At 39.8% G+C, this 24666-nt stretch overlaps 1 protein-coding gene across 6 annotated transcripts in view; it reads right to left on the reverse strand.

Moving 5' to 3' along the window:
- Window positions 1–24666, reverse strand: part of gbf1 (golgi brefeldin A resistant guanine nucleotide exchange factor 1) — a 264652-nt gene that overhangs the window by 45065 nt on the left and 194921 nt on the right. For all 6 annotated transcript variants that reach the window (XM_087982453.1, XM_087982455.1, XM_087982454.1 and 3 more), the window contains 6 exons: window positions 17160–17297; window positions 15857–15945; window positions 8225–8427; window positions 6305–6428; window positions 5485–5610; window positions 479–561 (listed from right to left, as the gene is read on the reverse strand). In XM_087982453.1, the coding sequence (XP_087838579.1) occupies window positions 479–561; window positions 5485–5610; window positions 6305–6428; window positions 8225–8427; window positions 15857–15945; window positions 17160–17297 (763 nt within the window). The remainder of the gene's footprint in view (window positions 1–478; window positions 562–5484; window positions 5611–6304; window positions 6429–8224; window positions 8428–15856; window positions 15946–17159; window positions 17298–24666) is intronic.

Below are 24666 nucleotides of genomic sequence, written 5' to 3' on the forward strand. Positions count from 1 at the left end.
TGCTGCTTCTACCTGAACTGCAAAGCTGTTGCAGTCAAATGAAAAGGTTGAAAAAGGAAAGTGATGGTGAGAAAGAAGTGAGGGGGATAAAACTGAGCAAAAAAAAAAGAGTAAGAACAATTAATTGAAAGTGCATCTGCAGACAATATCGCTTCATGATGAAATAATTTTTGTTTTATTTTTCCAACAAAGTTTGAAGGGAAATTTTACTTGTTATAATTTTCAAATACTCACAAGCTATCAGACCAGGTTTTCACCTGCACTATGAATACATGCAGTCCTGTTAAGTATCCCTGTGGTTTGCCTGTAAATTCTCCCCCCAGATTAATATAAATCAGTCTGTTTAAATATTATACAGATAAAATGTGACTTCAAAATTCCTTGAAAAAAAGTTAGAAGGTCTTGCCTGTTGGCTGCATTTCTCTGATGTCAATTAAAATCTGATGAGGTGTATAAGCTGTTAGTGAAACAAACTTACTTGATTGCGTTATATATGTCCTCTAACATATCTTGGTCAAAATCTTTAGAGCCATTAACTCCTTTCAAATTCTTTTTGAATTGCTACAAGAAAATAATAACAAAAAAGAAAAATTATTGGCACAAATCACAAAGGTCAGCCATTACTTACCAAAAGCACATTTAAAAAGGGGGTGGGATAAAAGTAATATTGAAAATGTATCACTCAGTTTCATTACTATAAACAACATGAAGGGTAGGTGCAGTCCTTGTACACATTTGAGCTTTCAGCTAATTAAAATGATTTCATGGAACAGGTCAAGCAGGCGATCTGACGAAATACTGCACCATTTTAGGTATGTAAAGGGATTTAAAAGCTTATGCTATAGTGAACAAACGTAATTACTTCAGTATTTATCAGACATGAAGTATTAGAAGGTAGACTTCAGTGTTGATCTTTGTAACATTGGTAAAATTAAATCTTCTTCATCTATCCATTAGGTTATATCACTTAATTAAGGTGGAGATCTTGCATAATTATCAGAAATAATGCCAGTCCAACGGAACTCAGAAAGGACATCAAAGACTATTCCTTCAAAAGTCAAATCCATTAGTTTAAATGAATACATTTTACTTAGGGTAGGGGATATGGAAGTTGTTGACTAATTACATTGCAGACAACATGATGAAGAAAATTCTTTTAAAAAATTAAACCTCTCAGGTATTAGAGCACAACAAAAAAAATCATTGTCGTGTTTTATGTTGTACGACTCCAGAGAAGTAACATGCTGCCTAAATTTTTTTTGATCTGGACTTTGTGATGATCAACTTGTAAAGATCCAAATGATGTTGCAGTACCTGACAGTACTTTAACTTAGAGGTAGCGTTACTACCATTCTAAGTCAGAAGGTGGAATGATCAAGCCCCACAAGGGCTGCAAAAGCAGATCTGGTCACACAACAGTAACAATTGCAGAATTGTAGACCAATGGTCACCTTTCAGATTAGGTATAAAGTCAAGGCCACATCTGTGAGATTAGATCCCATAATACTTTGAGGGTTTTGATCAAATAATCTGAGACCAAAACAGTTATATGATCACCATTTACAGTTAGAGATTATTGATCCATGGAAATTAACTGCCATGCATGCTTATGAAACAATGATTATAAAAGTAAGTAATTGGCTGCAAAGACACTGCCACATGTTGGTTGCATGAAAGGTATCATAGGAAAGTATTTAACTTCTTAAAAAAAAAGAGCCATCATCAAAATTCAACAAGAAACAGTACAGCAAAGGAACAGGCCCTTTGGTCCACCAAGACTGTACCAACACATGATTCCTTTCTAAACTAAAAGTCTTTGGCCTCTATTCCTTGTCAATTCATGTATTTGTCAAGATGTCTCTTAAACACTGCTACTGTATCCACCTCCACCGGTAGTGCATTCCATGCACTTAACCAACCTGTGTGTGGAAAACAAAATCTTCCCTCTCTCATCTCCGTTCAACTTACTTCCTTTAACTTAAACCTAATAGTGCTTGAGAAAAAGACTCTGATTATTCATTCTATCCAATCTTCTCATAATGTTGTAAGCTTCGATCAGGTCAACCCTTACCCTTCAATGAACAATTGAAAACCAAGTTTGCTCAATCTCTCCTCACAGCTTGTATCCTCCAAACCATTTCTGGTAAACCATTTCAGTACCTCTCCCAAGCCTCCACATCGTTCTTGTAGTGTGGTGACCAATACGGAATACAACATTCCAAATGTGGCCTAAATAAATTCCTGTCCAGTTGCAACAGGACGTGCCAATTTTTATCCTCTATGCCTGATCAATGAAGGCAAATATATTATGTGCCTTCTTAATCATGTTATCCGCTTCTATTGCCACTTTCAGAGAACTGTGGATCTGTACGCTGAGATCCCTTTGCATTTTGATGCTACTAAGAGTTCTAGCATTTATTGTCGACTTCCCTCCTGCATTAGATCTTCCAAAGTGCATAATCTCTCATTTGTCTGGATTAAACTCCATTCGCCATTTCTTTCCCCAAGTCTCCAGCCTATCTATAATCATTCTCTGGCAATCCTTGTCACTATCTGCTGCTCCCCTAATTTTTGTGTCATCTGCAAACTTACTATTCAGGATGTCTACATACTCCTCCAAATCATTTATGTACCTGACAAATGATACTAGTACCGGAACTGATCCCGATGGAACACTACTGGTCACAGATCGCCAGTCTGAAAACCACCCTTCCAACGCCACTGTCTTTTACCACTAAGCCAGTTCTGTATCCATCTTACCAGCTCACTGCAATTCCATGTGACTTCACCTTTTGTATCAGCCTGCCATTAGGGACCTTGCCAAAGGCCTCACTAAAGTCCAAGAGACAACATCTAACACCCTGCCCTCAATCATCTTTGCCACTTCCTCAAAAGATTCAATCAAATTTGAGAGAGATAACCTTCCCATTCAAAGCCATGCTGCCTATTGCTAATAAGTCCATGATTTTCCAAATGTGAGTAAATCCTCCCCCTAAGAATCTTCTCCAATAATTTCCCTACCAATGATATAAAGCTCACCAGCTTGTAACTACACAGATTATTCTTAAACAAAGGAACAGTGGTTTTCTATTCTCCTCTGGCACCTCTTCTGTGACTAAATAAACTTTAAACATTTCATACCAGACCCCAGCAATTTCCTCACCTGCCTCCCTCAGCATTATGGGATAGATCCCATCAGATTCTGAGGACTTGTCTACCTTAATGCTTGTAAAACATCTAACAACTCTTTTTTTTGACCTTGACATACCCTAGAATATCAACATACTACTCCCTAGACTCACCATGTCCTTCTCCTTTATGAATACCGATGCAAAGTATTTGTTAACCTCTCACCCATTCCTCTAGCTCCACATATAAACTACGTCCTTTATTCTTCAGTCAACCTACCCTTTCCCTAGCTTCCATCTTGCTCCTTATATATGTATAAAATGTCTTGGGATTTTCCTTAGCCCTGTCTCCCAAAAATATTTCATGGCCCAATTTAGCTTTCCTCAGTCCTTATTTGATTTTTTTCCTGATATCTTTGTATCTTTGAGAGCTCTGTCTGTTTCCAGTTTCCTAAATCTTATGCATGCCTCCCTTTTTGTTTTGACTTAGCTCTCAATTTCTCACCATCCAATGCTCCCAAATCTTGCCATGCTTATTCTTCATTTTCACTGAAACCTGCTAGTCCTGAACTCTAATCAAATGAGCTTGAAAAATTTCCCACATGACCTTCAAACCTTCAAACAGCTGACCTAGTTTACATTCCCCAGTTCCTGCATCTGCAGTCCTCACTTTCTCCTCGATAATATTATGGCAGTTAACCTTCCCCCAATTTAGGACTTTCACCTGAGGACTACCTTTATCCTTAGCCGTGAGTAAGACCCCTTTTGGTCATGGCTGACCATGGGTTGCATCCTCGTTGCTCTAGCTTTCTGCTCCTTCCTTCTTGCCCACTTGCTTGCTGCAGCACTCATCAGCTTCTCTTCCCCTGTTTTGAGGTGTTGGTTCAGGGTGCTTCGCCATCTCAGCTGCAAGCCTTTCCCAGGATTCCATAACATTACCAAACCATAACAATATAAGCTTAAAACTTCCGGAATTATGGTCAATGCTCCTGAAACGCACTCCCATTGAAAATTTGATCACCTGGCCAGGCTCATTCCCCAATAGCAGGTCTACTATGGCCCCTTCTATTTACGTATTGGACTATTTACATATTGTTTCAAAAAAAACATAAATCGTCCCTCATCCAGGCCCCTGGCACTTAGCGAGTCCCAATCAAAATAGGGGAAGTTAAAAATCACCCATCACAACAACCGTGTTGTTTCTACAATTTTCTATAATCTGTTCACATTTCTGCTACTCTATCACCTGCTGGCTGTTGGCAGGTCTGTGGTACAATCCCAAAGTGAGCACTACCCATTTGACCGACTTGGATGAACACGTCCAAATGTCCTCCCTCAGTATAGTACTATTGAATACAATTGTCCGTTGAGAAAATGTACTGAACTGACCAACGGCAGATGCAGGTAGCTCAACTACCAACCTGCAATGAAACCCAAAATGTAAGGAAGATATTGCAAAATGCAATCTCTTCAACTAAAACTAACTTTTCTTGACAGCCATATGATGGCATTACTGAATTAAATCTTCCTGAACGGATGGCACTGTTGTGGTTCTGTTCGCCGAGCTGGAAGTTTTTGTTGCAAACGTTTCGTCCCCTGTCTAGGTGACATCCTCAAGTGCTTGGGAGCCTCCTGTGAAGCGCTTCTGTGGTGTTTCCTCCGGCATTTATAGTGGCCTGTCCCTGCCGCTTCCAGTTGACAACCGGAAGCGGCAGGGACAGGCCACTATAAATGCCGGAGGAAACACCACAGAAGGCTCCCAAGCACTGAGGATGTCACCTCGACAGGGGACGAAACGTTTGCAACAAAAACTTCCAGCTCAGCGAACAGAACCACAGCAACGAGCACCGGAGCTACAAATCTTCTCACAAACTTTGGATGGCACTGTTCCTTGCAAATTAAATTGCATGAATAGCCCTTAACTGACCATGAATGTTAATAGAAGCACTGCATCCCTAAGTGCTCTAAAACAATGTAACAAGTGGTAAGAGGCCTTTAAACCATTAATGAAGCATCTGAACTGTGGGATATTGAAAGCCCTGCTTTCCTGACGAAAAAAATGACAAAATCAGTAGATAATCTACTTTAAAAACACCTGGCTCAGATATTAATCATACACAAAATTACAAATTAAGCCACAGCACAATGCTCTAATTATATCGAAATTCTCAAGTAGCTTTTCTGTCTATCATTTCTTCTATGATAACAAAATTCAGTTTTTAATCATTATTCAAGAATGGATACAGTCTTTTGTTAACATGTACCAGCCATACTTTGCCTTCTCAACAAAAGAGTAACATGAAGTGAATAAATATTTGCAAAAGACATTTACCCATACAGCATCGGATTCACTCACCTCTGATGTCATTGGTACATTTTGCTTACGAACATTGTGATTGTGTTGGTCTGTATTGAGCATTATTACAGCATAGGCAAGTGCAAAGCAGGCATCATTGTTGGAAAACGGTGAGCCATTGATTTTCTGTAAATAGAAAGAGACAAACGTAGAAATTTCCCAATCAAAACAACTGGCTCAAAAGGATGTTTTTCAAATAGTACTAACACACAGGTATCTAATATAACAAACCAAGTCATGCTTTGCTTCTGAGCTACATAAAGTTTGCTTTTTCTTCCAATGACAACCAGTCATAGCCAGTGACTGTGATGACTTGTCATTTTGATTATCTCTTGCTGCATTTGAGAACAAAGAACAAAATTGAGCAAACTTGTTGCTCACATTGTAGCCAGAAAACAATGCATTGAGCAATAATACAAAAAGTGCTGTATAAAATCAACAGGTCTTGCAGCAACCACAGATTTCTGTAGCATATTCTGCTTTTATTTTAGATCTTCAGCATTCAAATCACTATGGCTTTTATTTGAGCAATACATTCAGTTACTTTTACATAAAACAAATCCAGATCAATTTAGTGTTTTTCCAATTCAGGAACACTTTTAATATTGATTTAAATATTTTTGAAAAAGTAAACTGAACCTTGAACTCTAATAGTCTGGAAGGTGCACCAACAGTAAAGATAGAGATGTTCAAGGATCTCTGTAATGGTGGTTACAGCTACCAGCAAGAACTTGCACAATTACATTTTTCCCTAGAACTACCTTCAAACAAGCTTTGAAATGCTCACAACATTTTTTGCTTTAGTTTGCAGAACACATACATGCCAATGGTCTGTGAAGACTTCTAATAATCTGTGAATAATGGGGGCTTCACCAGGGAGTCTGAAGGCTTCTAGATAGGAGCGCAATGCTTCATCAACTCTCAATCCTTGGAAAGTAAACGTCCTAGTGTTTAAACATCAATAGTCAGTAACTGTAACTTAAGAATTAACATTCAAGTCCTTTAGTCTGTTAATCTTTACAGTAGAGAACAACAAAAACCAAACACTGGCACTTTTTCTGCAATAATAACCTACAATTCAAGACACTGCAGAAAAATATCACTAAATAGTTATTTGCAACTGATAAACTAAGGCACATTTAATGCAGATTGCTTTGTGTTAGATTTGTTTCATACTGTAGAAAAACAAAAGCCACCATTTCAGAATTTAAACCAGAAAGAACTAAAAGATAAAATGTAATGGAACTGTAATTCAAAGAACTTCCCAGATACGATTAATTCCCCTTCATTCAATGTCCAATTTTCTGAATTTTCAATTTAAAGACACTAAATTCCTATTTTACTGTTACTTCACTGATTTAGTTCAAAGTATTACAGTTTAATTTTGTCAGGGCAAATCAACTTCAATCTCAACCCAGTGCATATATGCGACACAAAATAAATCAAAATCGCCTCATCGGAAACACCCTTAACTTCACTCTCTTATTTTAATCCAACAGAAACGTACCATTCAAAGTTACCTCTTATTTTTACTTGCTGAGAGTCTGTCAGAAAAACAGCAGCAATCATTGGTGATCAGAATGTAATTCAGCTAAAGTCTTATGTGAACCACCAGTTGTTGAGTGAAATCTTTTTAACCTCGATACACAACAATATAACTCAATTTGCAGTGGTACACAGCTCTGTGAAAAAAAGTTCTCAGCAAGCATTTAAATGTTAATACATAACTGCACTGTGAGCAGCTTATGTTATCTTTTCTGACATGGCCAATATACTGTAGTTGCAATTTGTAAGAGGTTCAGCTGTGTCCAAGAAGTAAATATCTCAAAACACCTTTCCCACGTGAACTCTTGCATCTAGCACAGCTCTTTGATACAGGTTTACCAAAGAAAAGTGGGCATCTGTACCAACGTAGGAACAGAAAAAGATTAACAGAATTGTTGGCTGGACAACTAGCTGCACCCAAGGACTTGAAATGCATGAAACATTCACATTACTCAGCAGAATTGGTGAAACATGATTCTCTCCAATGGATAACATTAACAATTGTTGTCAATGCATCTGAAAAATAAACTGAAAGCAATTTACAGAATTTGTTTTTACTCTTTCAATTGCCCTTGAACTAAGTGGCTTGCTAGGGCATTTCAGAAGCCAGTTAAGTCAGTCAATCATATTGCTGTGGGTCTGAAGTTACATGTGGATCAGAATGGGTAAAGATGGCAGATTTCCTTTCCAAAAGGGCAGTAATGCACTGAATGGATTTTTGCAACAGTCAACGATGGTGGTCATTGTCACTGTTACTCAGACTAATGTTCAATTCCAGAATTTTGAATTCAATTTAAATTTTGCCAACTGCCCTGGGGAATATGAACCAGTGTCATCAGACCATTAGCCTGGCCTCTAGATTACAAGTCCAACATTACCATTATGCCATCATCAAACAAAATTAATAGCAATCAATTGTATCTATCCAGAAATAGATACCTATTAGAATCGATGGCGTTTGTTCACCACTGTAACCTTAATTAATGGATTCGCAAAAGAGAGAGGGGAAAGGTAGTCATGCCACCTATGTATTCTCAGTAGTTCGTATCTGAAAGAAAACCTGCTTTTGCTTTCCCTGTGACACCAACGATTTTCTCATGGACCTAACTTCTAGGTAGTATTTGCATATTCCAGAAAATACTCATTACACATGAAAACACATATCTTAGCAAATATTCAAAAGAAGTTTCAATACCCAACAAAACTGTCCAAGAGTTCCATGCTCTTTCGATCACTGATAAATTCGCCAATCATTTTTTTGTCCAGTCGTGGATTTTCCCTGAGCCATTGAGCAACTTCACTATTGTCCATGGGGGATGCAAGCAAGCCGTTCTCCTGAAGGAATTGAATGCCTTTTTTTGGTTTCTGGTTGAACTGTTCTGTTCCAGTAATGAGCAACTTAAGGAAAACAAAAACAAACTTATGTTTGAAGAGTGTAAATGTGCGTTTTTTTATTCCAAAATGCAACTTTTTACTAATGCACGTCTGCAAGTTTGACACAACTATTCAGAACTGACAATGCCTCACCAGTGCTGCTCTCCAGTTAATGAAAAGTCATTTTATTGCATTCAAATGCTACTTAAATGATGTTGTCCATAATAGGCCCGTGCTTTACTAAATCAAAAAAGTTAAAACCAATCTACTGGGGACTTACAAAATACTTTGATTTGTAATAATGGCTAAAAAGACAATTTGACATGAGACTGCTTCCTCAAGCGGTCTCAAAATCTTTAATAGCATTAACCTATGCTTAGAATAGTTGCATTTAGCTGTTTAAGTGACAGATTGCACAATAGAGGTAGTGAGGTACTATAGAGATAGTGGACGCAATGGTTATAATTCTCCAAAATTGCTGGATTCTGGAGATCTACCAGAATATAGGAAAACTGCTACTGTGACACTACTATTCAAAAAGAGAGGCAAAAAAAAGGGTAACCAGAGGCTGATTAGCCTAACATAAATTATTGGAAAACTACTGGAATCAATTAAGAAAGTTACAGCAGAACATTTAGAAAATCATAATCTAATCAAGTAGAGTCAGCCTGGATACGTGAAAGGGAAATCATGTCTGACTAATTTATTAGTTATCAAGGAAGTCCCAACCAAAGTGAATAGGTGGGAACCAGTAGATGTGTTTGACAGGTTACCTCACATACCAATACATTATTATTGAGACCATGGGCTCTTCGCTTATGACTCACTTAAGCTATGAGTCCATGGTCTCAATAATAACGTATTGGTATACGGATAGAGAATTGGTTCATGAGCAGGCAAATGAGTGAAGATAAGGTGTTCTTGTTCACATTCGTAACCTATAACCTGTGAAGTTCCACAGGGATCAGTACCAAGACAGCAGCTGCTTACAATATATATTAATGACATGGAGACAGAAAGCGAATGTATTGCAGATGATACAGGGGGAAAGGCAAGTTACAAGAGGGATACAAACAATCGAAAGAGATATTGATAGGTTAAGTCAGCATGGTGGTATAGTGGCTCAGTGATTAGCACTGTTGCCTCACAGCTCCAGGGACCTGGGTTCGATTCCTGTCCCGGGTGACTGTGAGGAGTTTGAACATTCTCCCCGTCTCTACGTGGGTGTGCTCTGGTTTTTTTGTCCCACAATCCAAAGATGTGCAGGTCAGGTAAACTGGCCATGCTTAATTGCTCATAGTATTAAGCACAATTGTCAGAGGTAAATATAGGGTAGGAGAATGGGTATGGGTGGGTTACTCTTCAGAGATGTGGTGTGGACTTGTTGGGCTGAAGGGCCTGATTCCATGCTGTAGGGAATCCAATCTAATCAAAATATATACGTAAGAAGTTGGCAAATGGTGTATAATGTGGAAAAATGCAAACTTGTTCATTTTGGAATAGAAAACAAAAGAACAGAATATTTTCTAAACGGAGACAAATTAGAGAAAGCTGCAGCACTGAGAAAGTTGGGGATACTAATAGAGAGCGAGCAATCAGGTAGGCTAATGGATGAACACGGGTATGGAAGGACTGTCTTGTGAATAAAGGCTAAACAGATTGGGTTTCTACTCAGAGTCATAGTCATCATCATACAGCATAGAAAGAGACCCTTCGGTCCAACGGGTTGGAGAGCTGACCAGGTATCCCAAACGTAACTCTTCCCATTTGCCTGCATCTGGTCTATATCCCTCTAAACCTCTCTTCTTCATGTACCTGTCCAAATATCTCAGATGTTGTAATTGTCTTCACTACGTCTCCTGGCAGTTCACATGATACACACACCTTTGTGTGAAAAGGTTACACATAGACAAGGAAGAAACCATGGTCTCATTCGATGTAACAGCACTGTTCACCTCTATCGACAAAACCCTAGACAGAGAAACAATAGCCAACCTGCTGGACATACAGAACAGACAACAGGACGTTGAACCTATCAACAAAGACGGCATTCTCAAACTACTGGACCTGTGCCTCACAACACACTTCACATTCAACAACCAAATATATGAACAAATCAACGGCAAACCCATGGGCTCACCCATCTCTGGACTCATAGCAGAAGCGGTAATGCAAAGATTAGAACAAACCGTCTTACCGCAAATTCAACCCAAACTCTGGGTCAGATATGTGGATGACACCTTTGTAATCATTAAAAACACAAATAGAGAACACATACCGGATCATCAACGCCACACTCACAGGAATCCAATTCACTAGAGAGGAAGAAAAGGACGACCAACTCCCATTCCTAGATGTGATGGTACAGAGAACACCTAACGGAGAATTCACCACAAAGGTATACAGGAAAGCCACACACACAGACCAAGTCCTGAACTACGAAAGCAACCACCCCAACACCCACAAAAGAAGTTGCATCAAGACACTATTCAAAAGGGCCACAACACACTGCAGTACACCAGAACAGCAAAAAGAGGAAGAAGAACACCTATACAATGTATTCGCCAAAAACGGATACCCGCGCAATTTCATCAAAAGATGCCTAAGGGAAAGACAACGGAACGAGGACATGCCGCAACCCAAAGGACTAGCCACACTACCGTACATCAAGAACATTTCCGAACTGACAGCCAGACTACTGCGACCACTAGGACTCATAACAGCACACAAACCAACAGCCACTCTCAGACAACAACTCACCAGAATGAAGGACCCGATACCCAGCATGAGCAAAACCAATGTAGTGTACAAAATCCCATGCAAGGACTGCACAAAACACTACATAGGACAAACAGGAAGACAGCTAACGAGCCGCATCCATGAACACCAACTAGCCACGAAACGACACGACCAGCTATCCTTAGTAGCCACACACGCAGATGACAAGCAACATGAATTCGACTGGGACAACACTACTATTATAGGACAAGCCAAACAGAGAACAGCCAGGGAATTCCTAGAAGCATGGCACTCATCCACAGATTCAATCAATAAGCACATCGACCTGGACCCAATATACCGACCACTGCGGCGGACAGCTGGAACTGACAACCGGAAACGGCAGATTCAAACCACTACAAATGCCGGAGGAAAGATCACAGAAGCGCTTCACAGGAGGCTCCCAAGCACTGAGGATGTCACCTAGACAGGGGACGACCCATCTGCAACACAAATTCCCAGCTCAGCGAACAGAACCACAACAAAAGGTTGCCCCTCAGGCCCCGCCCCCAAATCCTTCCCCTCCTACCTCAACCTATTCAGCCTCTCCTTATAACTCAAACTCTCTAGCCCTGGCAACATCCTTGTAACTTTCTTTCTGCACTTTTTCTAGTTCAACAACATCCTTCCTATAGCAAGGTAACCAGAACTATATGCAGTACTCCAAAAGTGGCCTCACCAAATCTTGTGCAGCCTCAATATGACGTCCCAACTCCTATACTCAATGCTCTGACCAACGAAGACAAGCATGCCAAACCCCTTCGTTAGTGCCACATCGACATGCAGCGCGACTTTTAAGGAACTATGAAACTGTAACTCCTAGGTCTCTGTTCAACAACACTCCCCAGGATCCTACCATTAACTGTGTAAGTCCTGCTCTGGTTTGCCTTACCAAAATGCAATACCTCACATTTATCTAAATTAAACTCCATCTGCCACTTCTGGACCCATTGGCCCATCTGATCAAGATGTCTCTGTACTCTTAGATAATCTTCTTCACTGTCCACTATACCACCAATTTTGGTGTCATCTGCAAACTTACTAATCATACCTCTTGATATTCTCACCCAAATCATTGATATAAATGACAAAATAGTGGACCCAGAATAGATCCTTGTGACACACCATTGGTCACAGGCCTCTAGTCAGAACAACAACAGTTTACCACCAGCCTCTGTCTTTTACCATCAAACCAATCTTGCTTCCAATTGGCTCTCTCTCCCTGGATCCCATGTGACCTAACCTTACTAACCAGTCTACCACGTGGGATCTTGTCAAAGGCCTTGCTAAAGTCCATGAAGACGTCTACTACTGCCTTCACCTACCTTCTTGGAAACTTAATAAACTCAATCAAATTTGAGAGAGACAATCTCCCATGCACAAAGACATGCTGACTATCCCTAATCAGTCCTTGCCTTTCCAAATGCATGTAAATCCTCTCTGTCAGAATACTCTCCAACCACTCACCCATCACTGACATCAGGCTCACCGCTCTATAGTTTCCTGGCTTTTCCTTGCAGTCTTTCATAAAAATTGTCACCACATTACCCACTCTCCAGTCTTTGGCACTTCACCTGTAGCTATCAATGTTACAAGTATCTCTATAAGGGGTCCTGTAATCTCTTCCCTAACTTCTCACAATGCTCTGGGATATAACTGATTTACCTACCTTTATGCATCTTAAAACCTCCGGCACCTCCTCTTCTGAAATGTGGACAAAATAGCAATGCTCATTTCCCTAATTTCCCTAGCTCCATGTCATTCTCTGCAGTAAATACTGAGGTGAAACCTTTTGTTTAACATGCCATTCATCTCCTGTGGTTCCACACATAAAGAGCCTTGTTGATTTTTAAGGGGCTTTATTTGCTCCTAGTAACTTTTTGTTCTTAATGTACTTGTAGAATCTCTTAGGATTCTCTTTGACCATATTTGCCAAAGCTGTCTCATGCCCCTTTTGCTCTCCTGAATTCCCTCTTAACACCTACCCCCTACCACATTCCTTCAGGGTCTCACTTGATCTGTCTATTCCTACATACACTGCCTCTTTTTCTTGACCAGAGCCTCAATATGTCCAGTCATCCAACGTCCCCTACACCTTTCAGTCTTGCCCTTCATACTAACAGGAACGTACTCTCTCTAAACTCTCAGCATCTCCTTTTTGAAAATTTCCCACATGCAAAATATTCTTTTCTCTGTGAACAGCCTCCCCTCCCCTCTAATACCATTTCAGACAAAATAGGCCGAATGGTCTACTTCTACTCCTCAGGGTTTTACATGGTTGGCATTACTCTTTAATTAAATCGCACATTTTTATTGAAAATAAATTTCACCATCCATCATGGTGGGATTTGAACTTCCATACTCAGGACATTAGTCTCAGGTTCTTTGGGTGGCACAGTGGCTCAGTGGTTAGCACTGCTACCTCTCAGTGCCAGGGACTCAGGATTGATTCTAACCTTGGGTGACTGCCTATATGGAGATGGCAGATTCCTTCTATGCCGTACAGGTCTCCACCAAGTGCTCCAGTTTCTTCACACGTTGCGAGGACACGCAGTATAGGTGGACTGACCATGGTAAATGCAAGTATAGGGTGGGTCTGGGTAGGATGCTCTTTGGGGGAGGGGTGTTGGCATAGGCTTGATGGACCGAATAGCTTCCATCTGCACTGTAGGGAATCTATGGATTCTTAATTACTAGCTCAGTGACAGTACCACTGCACCTCCACCTCATTTCGAGGCAAAGAAGTATTACCATGTGTGAAATACAAAGTATTAAATGCAAAATTAAATAACGAGTTGTCACATGTACACTGACAATACGCAGTTGTACCCTGCCACCACCTCTCTCGACTCTGCCACAGTTGCTGAATTATCAGCTACTTCACAAATATTCAGCACTGATGGGTAGAAATTTCTTCCAATTAAACATTGTGAGGACTGGAGGCTGGATCAAAGACAATGACTTCAAACTTCTGAACTGCCAACTCCATTCGTTTTTCTGGTAAGTCTGCAACATCAGTCTGTCTGCAACCTCGGTATCTTTTGATCTTGAGCTAAGACTCTAAGCTGTTATTCGTGCCACACAAATATTCCTACCTCCCTGTATCACCCGATATTGGCACCGTCTCAGCCCATCTACTGCTGAAAAAGCTAACGTCTTCTTCATTTATTCTGCACTCCCCTGGTAGGCCATATAGAATCTTCCTCCTTAAACTTTAGGTCATCTAAAAACACGACCAATCGTGATTTAACTAGAGCCAAGCCTTGTTCACCCAATACCTGCTGGCTCCTGGGTAAACAACATCTTGATTTACAAATTCTCATTCTTGTTTTTAAATCTCTCTATTTCCTCCCCACTTAATATAACTGTAATCTGCTCCAACGTCACCATCCTTCAGGATCTCAGAACGCCTCTCAACCATGCCTGATTTTAATCACCCACTCCTGCAATTTCCTTGAAGCCAGAAAGTGACCAGCTTTCCCACCTTGCCTCTGTAATAACTCAGAGTGTGACAACCCATCTCTAAGATCCTATCGAAATTTCTCTGTGTCTCCTGTTTTAAACTCTGAATGAGGTTTTTCACTTGACGGCAGAGGCGGAGGAGCGAGCTGATGGCAGTTGACAAAATTGAGATGCATGGATAGATTTGAGTTTAGAAGAATGAGAGGCAATCTTATTAAAACATACAGGATTCTCAAGGGGCTTCACAGGATAAATGTTGAGACATACATCATTCATGGGAGATGCTAGGAAGAGATGGAAGAGTCTCAAACACAGGGGCACCAATTTAAGACTGAGATGAGGAGGAATTTCTTCTCTCAGGGAGTTGAATATCTTCGGAACCCCTTGCCATACAGAGCTGTGCGGATAGAGTCCTTCTGTATACTTAAGGTGAATCAGATAGACTTTTGATCAGGGATTACAAAGTAAGGGCACAAAAGTGGATGTGAAAGAATGTCTGATCAGCTATAATCCTGTTGATTGACAGAGCAGGTTCAAGGGACTGAACAGCCTAATCCTATTCCTTTATTTTATGGTCGAACTTGATAATTGTGTAAAAGTGGAATAAAACATGCAGCTGAAACTTGGACAAGATAGGAACAGGACATTAATTGGGAGTGCCCAAAAGCATGGGCAAACAATTCAGGTTGCAGGAGGTGTCATTTTAAAAAAAGGAGCTGGGAATCAAAGGAAAAGATAGCAAGATTTATGGAAGCACTTCACTGTCTTAACATAAGACCTCCAACCATGGGCAATCTGAGGAGAGCTCCTAAGGACCCAAAGACATGAAGAGTTTTACAGATGTAGCTACAGTTATGGCTACAATTGAATATTGGGTTGAGAAGGATATAATTATACTTAATTATAATTTAATTATATCATACATATTCGTTTCAGTTTAATTTTCTGAGTAGATCGTTGGGAGTAGGAAGTGGACAAGAAAATTTCTCCAAATAACAATCTTTTGGAAGGGGGTTTTATGCAGGTAGCATCAGAATGCACAAAGTCAGAAAGCATTCCACACCTCAACAGTGTTATGGTTATTTAAGCAGCAACTTGATCTGTAGCAATACTGTTGCAACAAGGCTATTATACAACATTTCACGTCAAACCAGTTGTGAATTGGGAGAAAGAATAGAGGAGAGACTGTTAACATGGAGTATAAATTACTTACTTTTTTTTTGCTTTTAATCTCTGACAGTTCCTGAGGACTTGGTAGGAAAGAAGAAAATCGAATTGGTTTCTTGGGTGGCCTCTTCTCCACTGCAAATGAACATATCAGAACTCAAAATCTTATGCTAATTTTGAAAATGTCTACATATAGAAACACAAAAATAAACAATTTACAATTTGCATTCTTACAGCTAATTTTTGACCAGACATATGCTCAGCAAAATGCAGGAAAAAAACCTAACCTCTGACAAGCCAAAGAATGTTAGGATTGTGAATCCTGATTCCAAAAAAAAATTGTGACCAAAGGAAAGAATGTTTAAAAATGAAAGCTTGGCACAATTTAGAAATACAAATCTGAATTTATCTTTTCGTCAATCTTATTTTGAAAAGGAACCATAAATAGCTGTATTGATATTGAACATTTCAAGATACCTTGATAACAAAACAGTTTTTACAAACCTTGTTGGCCATGGGAGAAGTTCACTAGCCTATCCTAATCTTATCATTAATGCTGTAACATAGAGGTTGTGCTGGATAACCATTAGGCTTAGTAAGCATAACCAATTTTTCTCTCTTGCCTGGCTCAAGGACACTGCAAACAAATGCAATATCCTTATGACTGCGGAGTTCGCCAGTATCTCAGCTAAGTCCACAAATTAACTCTGGGATCTTCACTGGCCTCAGCCTAAATACAACATTAATATCCTAAAAGGTTCATGCTTTACTTTTTAATCCAAGTTCAAATGGTAGGAAAGAAACTTGCACTCTAGAAACAACTCAGTAACAACTGGGCTATAGTAAAACAAAAGCAAAATACTGTGGATGGTAAAGATCTGAAGTTCCAAAGAAAAGTTATTGGACTCTGATCATTAATTATTACAAGTTCTGCAAGATGTCCTGGCTTCATTCAGCACTTTCAGTGTTTATCTTAGCTGTACAGAAGTTAAGTAACACTCTATACCATAATTTAACATTATTGCAATTTGTCCTGCATAGAAATTTTATCTTGTTCATAAAGTGCATCAAATAGAATCACTGTCAAAGATATTTCCATAAAAATGTTACAAATAAATAAGACATTACAAGGATTTGTACATTTTTGTCAGGGTTATTGATCTATGGTAGAATTTTGTCAAAAAACATGTTCTTCGCAATAGGATCCAAACAGACAAGGGACTATAGTTCGGTATCCAAAACTATTGACTAACTGTCTTGGTGCAGTACTCAGTGCCAAAACCATAACCATGTAACTCAAGGATTTTTAAAATGACCTGGAAGCTTTTTAATTAAGCTTTAAGTTTTACCTGTTTCACCTTCATCTGGAACCTGCCGGCCCAATTTCATTTTTTGAGCCATAAGGTGGCCACTGGTTGGCGGGTGAGGTAGTGATACTTCCATGTCCGAAGGAAGTGAATTGCCACTAGTCCCTGACTTTTCGATACCTGCCCAGGAAGTAACAAGACTTGGATTTATAAATTGCATTGCATTTTCTAACTTTCAAGATGTTCCAAAGCACTTCTAAAATGTTGTCAATACTGTCATGTAGAAAACATGGCAGCCAATTTGTGCAATACAGGATCCCAAAAATCTAAATGCATAATGACCAGAAAATCTGCTTTACTGATGTCAGTCGAGATACAATTGATGGTCTCCTAATCGCACAGAACTCACCTGTTCTTCAAAATAATGTCTTTCTCCACACACATCCAATCCGCCTAACGCTCACTTCCAAATGTAAATAAATCTTGTCTCTCAGTATCTTCTCTAACAGTTTCCATACCATGACATCAGGCTCACTGCCTTTAATTACCTAGATTATCTCGGTTTCTATTCTTAAATAAAGGGAAAACATTGGTCTTTTTAACGCCACTGGCATTATGGGTAAAGTATTAGCATGGATAAAGGATTGGTTGACTAACAGGAAGCAAAGAGTGAGGATAAATGAGTGCTATTCTGGTTGGCAATCAGTAACTAGTGGTGTGCCTCAGGGATCAGTATTGGGTCTGCAATTATTCACAAGTTATGTCGATGATTTGGAATTGGGGACATGTAGTGTGTCAAAGTTTGCAGATGACACGAAGATGAGTGGCAGAGCAAAATGTGCAGAGGACTGAAATATTGCAGAGGAACATAACTATTTTAAGTGAGTGGGCAAAGGTCTGGCAGATGGAATACAATGTGAATAAATGTGAAGTCATCCATTTTGGTAGGAGTAACAGGATTATTACTTGAATGGTAAGAAGTTGCAGCGTGCTGCTATGCAGAGGGATCTGGGTGTCCTTGTGCATGAATCAGAGAGTTGGTCTCCAGGTACGACAAGTAATTAGGAAGGCAAATGGAATTTTGTCCTTCGTTGTTAAAGGAATCGTGTTTAAAAGCAGGGAGGTTATGTTGCAACAGTACAGAGTGCTGATGAGTCCATACCTGGAGTACTGCATGCAGTTTTGGTCTCCTTACTTGAGAAAGGAGACTAGAAGGGGTGCAGAGGAGGTTCACTAGGTTGATTCCAGAGTTGAGGGGGTTATCTTATGAGGAGAGACTGAGTAGACTGGGATTATGTTCATCGGAATTTAGAAGATGAGGGGGGATCTCATAGAAGCACATAAAATTATGAAGGGAATAGTTAAGGTAGAAGTAGAGAGGATGTTTCCACTGGTGGGTGAAACTAGGACAAGAGAGCATGGCCTCAAAATTAGGGGGTAGCAGATTTAGGACTGAATTGAGAAGGAACTTCTTCACCCAGAGTGTTGTGAATCTGTGGAATTCCCTGCCCAGGGACATAGTTGATACTATTACAGTAAACGTTTTTAAAGCTAAGATAATTCCTTTATTGTTAAAAAAAAACTAAGGGTGAGAGTACGGGTAAGAGGAGCCGAGTACACAAAAAGATCAGCCACAATCTTATTGAATGGTGGAGCAGGCTCAAAAGGGCCAGATGGCCTCCTCCTGCTCCTGGTTTTTATGTTCAGTCCTCTGGAATCTTGCCTGAGGTCAAAGAGGATGCCAAGATATCTGTTAAGGCTCCAACTATTTCCTCTCTTGACTCCCACAGTATTCTGCTATAGAACCTACCTGGTATTGGGGACTTGTCCATCTTAATGTATTTCAAGACACCCAACACTTATTCCTTCATGATGACTTGCCCATGAGTATTTACTTACCTTCCCCTAAACTCAATGTCCCTCTCTTTGGTGAATACTGATGTAAAGTATTCATTAAGGATCTCACCTATTTCTTCTGGCTGCACACAATCTCCCTTCTTTATTCTGGAGTGGATCTACTCTTTCCTTAACTACCTCCTGTTCCTAATATATGTATAAAATGCCATGGGATTCTCCTTAACCCTGCTCGCCAAGGACATTACATAGATGCTTTAGCCCTCCAAATTCTCCATTTGAACCCATTCCTACTTTCTTCATAATCTTCAAGAACTTTGTTTGCTTTTAGCTGCCTAGATCTTAGGTATGCTTCCTTTTCTTTTTGACTATGCTGAAAATTTTCCCTGTCATCCCTATCCTTCATTTTCACAGGAACATGCTTATCCTGCACTCTTACCACTAGACTTTTAAAAAATTCCACATGTCAAATGTGGATTTACTCTCAAACAGGGGCTCTCAATACACATTCTCCAATTCTTGCCTAATTTGGTCAGAGTTGGCCTTCCCCCAATTTAACACCTTAATCCAAGGTCCACTCTTGTCCTTATCCATACAGATATGAAATCTTACAGAATTATGGTCATGGCTCCACCACTGAAACTTGGATCACCTGGCTCATTTCCAAATACCAGGTCCAATATGGCCCCCTCCCTTGTTGGGACTATCCATGTACTGCTTCAAAAAAATACTCTCTCGGACAAACCTAACAAATTGCTCCCCATCCAAACCACCAGCACTAAGCGAGTCCCAGTCAATATAGGGGAAATTAAAATTACCCACCACAACTATACTGTTATTTTCACATCTTTCCAGAATCTCTTTCTCTATCTGCTGGGAGGTCTGTAGTATATTCCCAGGATTGTAATTGCGCTCTTCCTATTCTTGATAGTGCCTCACTGCAAGTTTCCTCCAGAGGTATCCTCCCTCAACACTGCTGTGATATGTTCCCTAACCAGTAATGCAACTCCTCCATCTTTTTTGCTTCCTCCTCTGACTTGTCTAAAATATCGACATTCTGGAACATTAAGCTGCCAATCTTGTTCCTCTTTCAGCTAGGTCTCTGTGATAGCAATAGCCTAACTGCATGCATTAATCCAGGCTCTAAGTTCATTCAGCTTCTCCTGCCAGGTGAACTGCTGTCATGATGTACCATGATGTATCTTCGTCTTATGTTCTCCTTTCTTATCTATTGTAGCTCATCGGTCACCCAACTAGACTGAGGTCAAATTCTTGGTCTGCTGCTCTCCACTTTGCCCTCTGCAGCAGATATGTGTAGCTGTTCAGCCTTGATCAAAAGGCTGAAAACCTGACATTGACTTTTTTGGATGCCACTTTTGAAACTGCTCTTTTGTTCACGCAGTTTCAAGCACCTCTTAGTTTTCTTTTGCTCTGTACATAGCATTTATAGCATTTGTCTTGGTATCCTCAATTCAAAGGCATCTTCTTTTATAGATCTTTAATTCTTATCCATGTTTCTGAGGCATCACAAGACTATAAAGTCGTTACAATGCAGGAGGAAGTCATTCAGCCCATCGTGTCTGCATCAGCATTTTTAATCTTTGATGGTACACCACCTCCAAACACTAACTACAGGTCAGGATTTTCACCAGCAAGACGTTTAAACAAGACCAAGCCACATCTAGAGTATAGCAACAAGAGTAGGTCAGAGACTCTATCTTCCTGATCTCTCAAAGCCTCAAATTAGGAGCACAAGAATACAGATCACTCCCTTATCTAATTGTTCCAGTGAGACCCCATCTACTTCAATCTTTACTCAAGTTTCCTCTAATATATTCCTTCTAACTATTGGGGGTCCATGCTATTCATTGGAGATGTGTTTCAGTAAAATCTGATTAAAGGCAGAATAATGGAAAAAACAAATGGGGATTTATTTCCCATTTAAACTATTGAATGGATTTTCAACAACATGCAGAAATAGCAAGTGTGAAACAGTTGCACAAGAAGCGAAAACGGTTCTCTCAAGTATGTACATGCAAATCAATGGATAATGGGGCAACAAAGAGTGGAGTAATGACTAGCGCAAACCCCCCATCCTATTACTTATTGTTACTGGTGCTCATACTAAAGTCATATTCTAGGTTTGCAGATTTTGCTTGATTAATGACATTTTGTGGGGTCGCTTCTGAATGCAATTTCCTTGACAAATTGCAGGCATCTCTACGGTCTAATTCTCTCACATGCTGTTGTAAATCCTAGTTCTCAAACACAGTTTCAGTCACAGATCACAACCTGTAGGTAACTTACAGGTCAATTAGAACAGCTCAATAATCTACCAAAAAACAACACATGAACTATGTCAATATTCTCCCACCAACAAAAACTGCATCCCAGTTTCTGGTCTCAAAGTTACATTAGGATATAATCATTCCTTTATTTGCTTTTTCTTATCATTAGTATTTGGAATGATTTTAAGTGCTATAGAAGTCTTGTTTGGATATTTTCAAAGACAGAGGTGAAACCAATGTTTTTCCAGAGTACAAGGAACATGCTGAGGTTTAATATGGGTTATTCAAAGCTAAAGTATGACTAAGAATATTAATGAGAAAATAAAGAAGAAAGAGGAGGAATATGATGCACACTGGAACAATAATAGCAATAGAAATCAGGAAATTATCTTAAATGCAGGAGGCCAAGGCTAGAATAAGGAAAGCTAAGAGAAGTGGGAGAAAAGGATGTCAGATTGCACTAAAACAAATAGTAATTATTCTTCAAACATATTAATGGTAAATGATTAGTGAAGGACGGAGTGGGACCCATAAGGACCAAGCAGGGTAAAATGCTCACTCAAGCAATGGTATGGCAGAAGTACCAAATACTTTGCTTTTGTCTTCATCAAATTATAGATGATGATAATGGTCCAGTTTCAAGTATGGATAGTGAGCAACTGGACAGTATAGTGATTAAGAAGAGGTACTGAAAAGGCTGGCAGCACACCACATAGAGAAGTTGCCATGCTGAGATAGGGTGCATCCTAGATTGCTGAGAGAAGTAAAGAAGCAATTCATGCTGCATTTATTGGAGATTTTCCAGGCCCCCCATAACACAGAATTAGTCCTGGGGGCTGGAGGATTGCAAATGTGACACTGTTGGTTAACAAAGGGGAAAAACATAACTCAGAAAACTACAGACCTGCCAGTTTGACATCAATAGTGGGAAAATCGATAAAGGCCATAATATGGGATAAGATAAATATACAGAGAAAAATAAGTTAATACTAGACAGTCAAAACAGCTTTGTAAGAAGTCAGGTTTGACAAATTTAGTTGAGTTTTTTGACAAGGTGACATGGGCACTGGACAAGGGTAGCGCTGTGCATGTTATATATTTGGACTTCCAGAAAGTATTTGAAACAGTGACATATGGCAAGTTGGTTAGCAAATTAGAAATGTTTGGGATTAATAGATTCTTGGCAACATGGATTTGAAGTTGGCTAAAAGATAGGAAGCACATGGTCGGTATACATGGGTATTTCTCAGACTGGAGATGAATTGAAAGTGTTATTACTCCGGCATTGGTGATGGGACCCTTGCTTTCTCGGATTTGCATAAACAATTTGGACATAGATGCTGAGGGCAAAATGTCTAAATTTGCAGCTCATACGAAGCTAGGGAGAATAGGGAGTTGTGAGCAGGATACTGAGCAATTCAGAGACATTGATATGTTGGCCAAATGGGTAGACATCTAGCAGATGAAATGTGAGCTAGAAGAAACATGGAAAGATGATACAGGTTCAAATTGTACAACTTTGAGAGCAGTACAGGAGAAGTTCCTTTGGAGTTCAAGTGCGTCATTCTCTTGGCCAGACAAGTTGAAGCAGTTGTTAATAAGGCTTATAAGATCATTGCGCTTATAAATAGAGGCAGAGAGTACAAAAATAAGGAAGTGATGCTACACTAAGAAAGATGGTAAGGAAAAGCCAGGGAATTATAGACCAGTGAGCCTGACATTGCAGGTGGGCAAGTTGTTGGAGGGAATCCTGATGGACAGAATTTACCTGTATTTGGAAAGGCATGGGCTGATTAGGGATACTCAACATAGCGTTGTGCATGGCAAATCACATCTCACTAACTTGATTGAGTTTTCTGAAGTAGTAACAAAGAGGATTCATGAGGGCAGAGCGGTGGACGTGATTTATATGGACTTCAGTAAATTGTTCAACAAGGTTCCTCATGGTAGACTGGTTAGGAAGGTTAGATCACATGGAATACAGTGATACAGAATTGACTCAAAGGTAGAAGACAGAGGGTGGTAGTGGAGGGCTATCTTTCAAACTGGAGGCCTGTGACCAGTGGAGTGTCACAAAGGTTGGTGCTCGGTCCATTGATTTTCACATTTATATAAATGATTTAGATGTGAACATAAGAGGTATGCTTCATAAGTTTGCAGATTACACCAAATTGGAGGTATAGTGGACAAGCGAAGGAGGTTACTTAAGGATACAATGGGATCTTGATCAGATGGGCCAATGGGCCAAGGAGTGGCAGATGGAGTTTAATTTAGATTAATGTGAGGTGCTGCATTTTGGAAAGGCAAATCAGGGCAGGACTTAAGACACTTAATGGTAAGATCCTGGGGAGTGTTGCTAAACAAAGAGACCTTGGAGTGCAGGTTCATAGCTCTTTGAAAGTGGAGTCACAGTTACATCGGACAGTGAAGGCAGCATTTGGTATGGTTTGATTTATTGGTGAGAGCATTGAGTATTGGAGTTGGGAGGTCATGTTCTGGCTGTATGGGACGTTGGTTAAGCCCCTTTTGGAATATTATGTGCAATTCTGATCTCCCTCCTATCGGAAGGATGTTGTGAAACTTCAAAAGGGCTCAGAAAAGATTTACAAGGATTTTGGCAGAATTGAAGGGCTTGAGCTTTATGGGGAGGCTGAATAGGCTGGGGCTGTTTTCTCTGGAGTGTCAGAGACTGAGGGGTGACCTCATAGAGTTTATAAAATCATGAGGGCCATGGATAGGGTAAATAGATACGGACTTTTCCCTGAGGTGGGGGTGTCCAGAACTAGAGGGCATAAGTTTAGAGTGAAATGGGAAAGATTTAAAAAGGACCTAAGGGGCAACTTTTCACACAAAGGATGGTATGTACAAGGATTGAACTGCCAGAGGAAGTGGTGGAGGCTGGTACAATTACAACATTTAAAAGGCATCTGGATGCATATACGAAGAAAGGTTTAGAGGGATATGGGCCAAGTGCTGGCAAATGGGACTAGATTAGTTTAGGATATCTGGTCAGCATGGATGAGTTGAACCGAAGAGTCTGTTTCTGTGTTGTACATCTCCATGTCTTTACATCTCTACAAATCATTGGTCAGATCATATTTGGAGTACTGCATTCTGTTCTGGGCACCTTATTATGTTAAAGCCCTACAGAACCTCAAAAGAGATTCACTAGAATGATATCAGAAATGAGGGATTTGAGACACAAGGAAAGTTAGAGAAATTGGGCTTATTCTTATTGGAGCAGAGAAGATTAAGAGGTAACTTTATGAGGTGTTCAACATTATGAACTATTTTACCAGGGTGAAGAAAGATGTGCGGTTTCCAATAATTGTTTTATCGATAACATTTCAAGATTGTCAGCAAGAGCTAGGAATGAGATGAGGAGAAATTTCTTTACCCAAATAATT

The sequence above is a fragment of the Chiloscyllium plagiosum genome, unplaced genomic scaffold (genome assembly GCF_037043375.1).
Source record: "Chiloscyllium plagiosum isolate Xiang-an unplaced genomic scaffold, Cpla_swu_hap1 HiC_scaffold_43, whole genome shotgun sequence".
NCBI lineage: Eukaryota > Metazoa > Chordata > Chondrichthyes > Orectolobiformes > Hemiscylliidae > Chiloscyllium > Chiloscyllium plagiosum.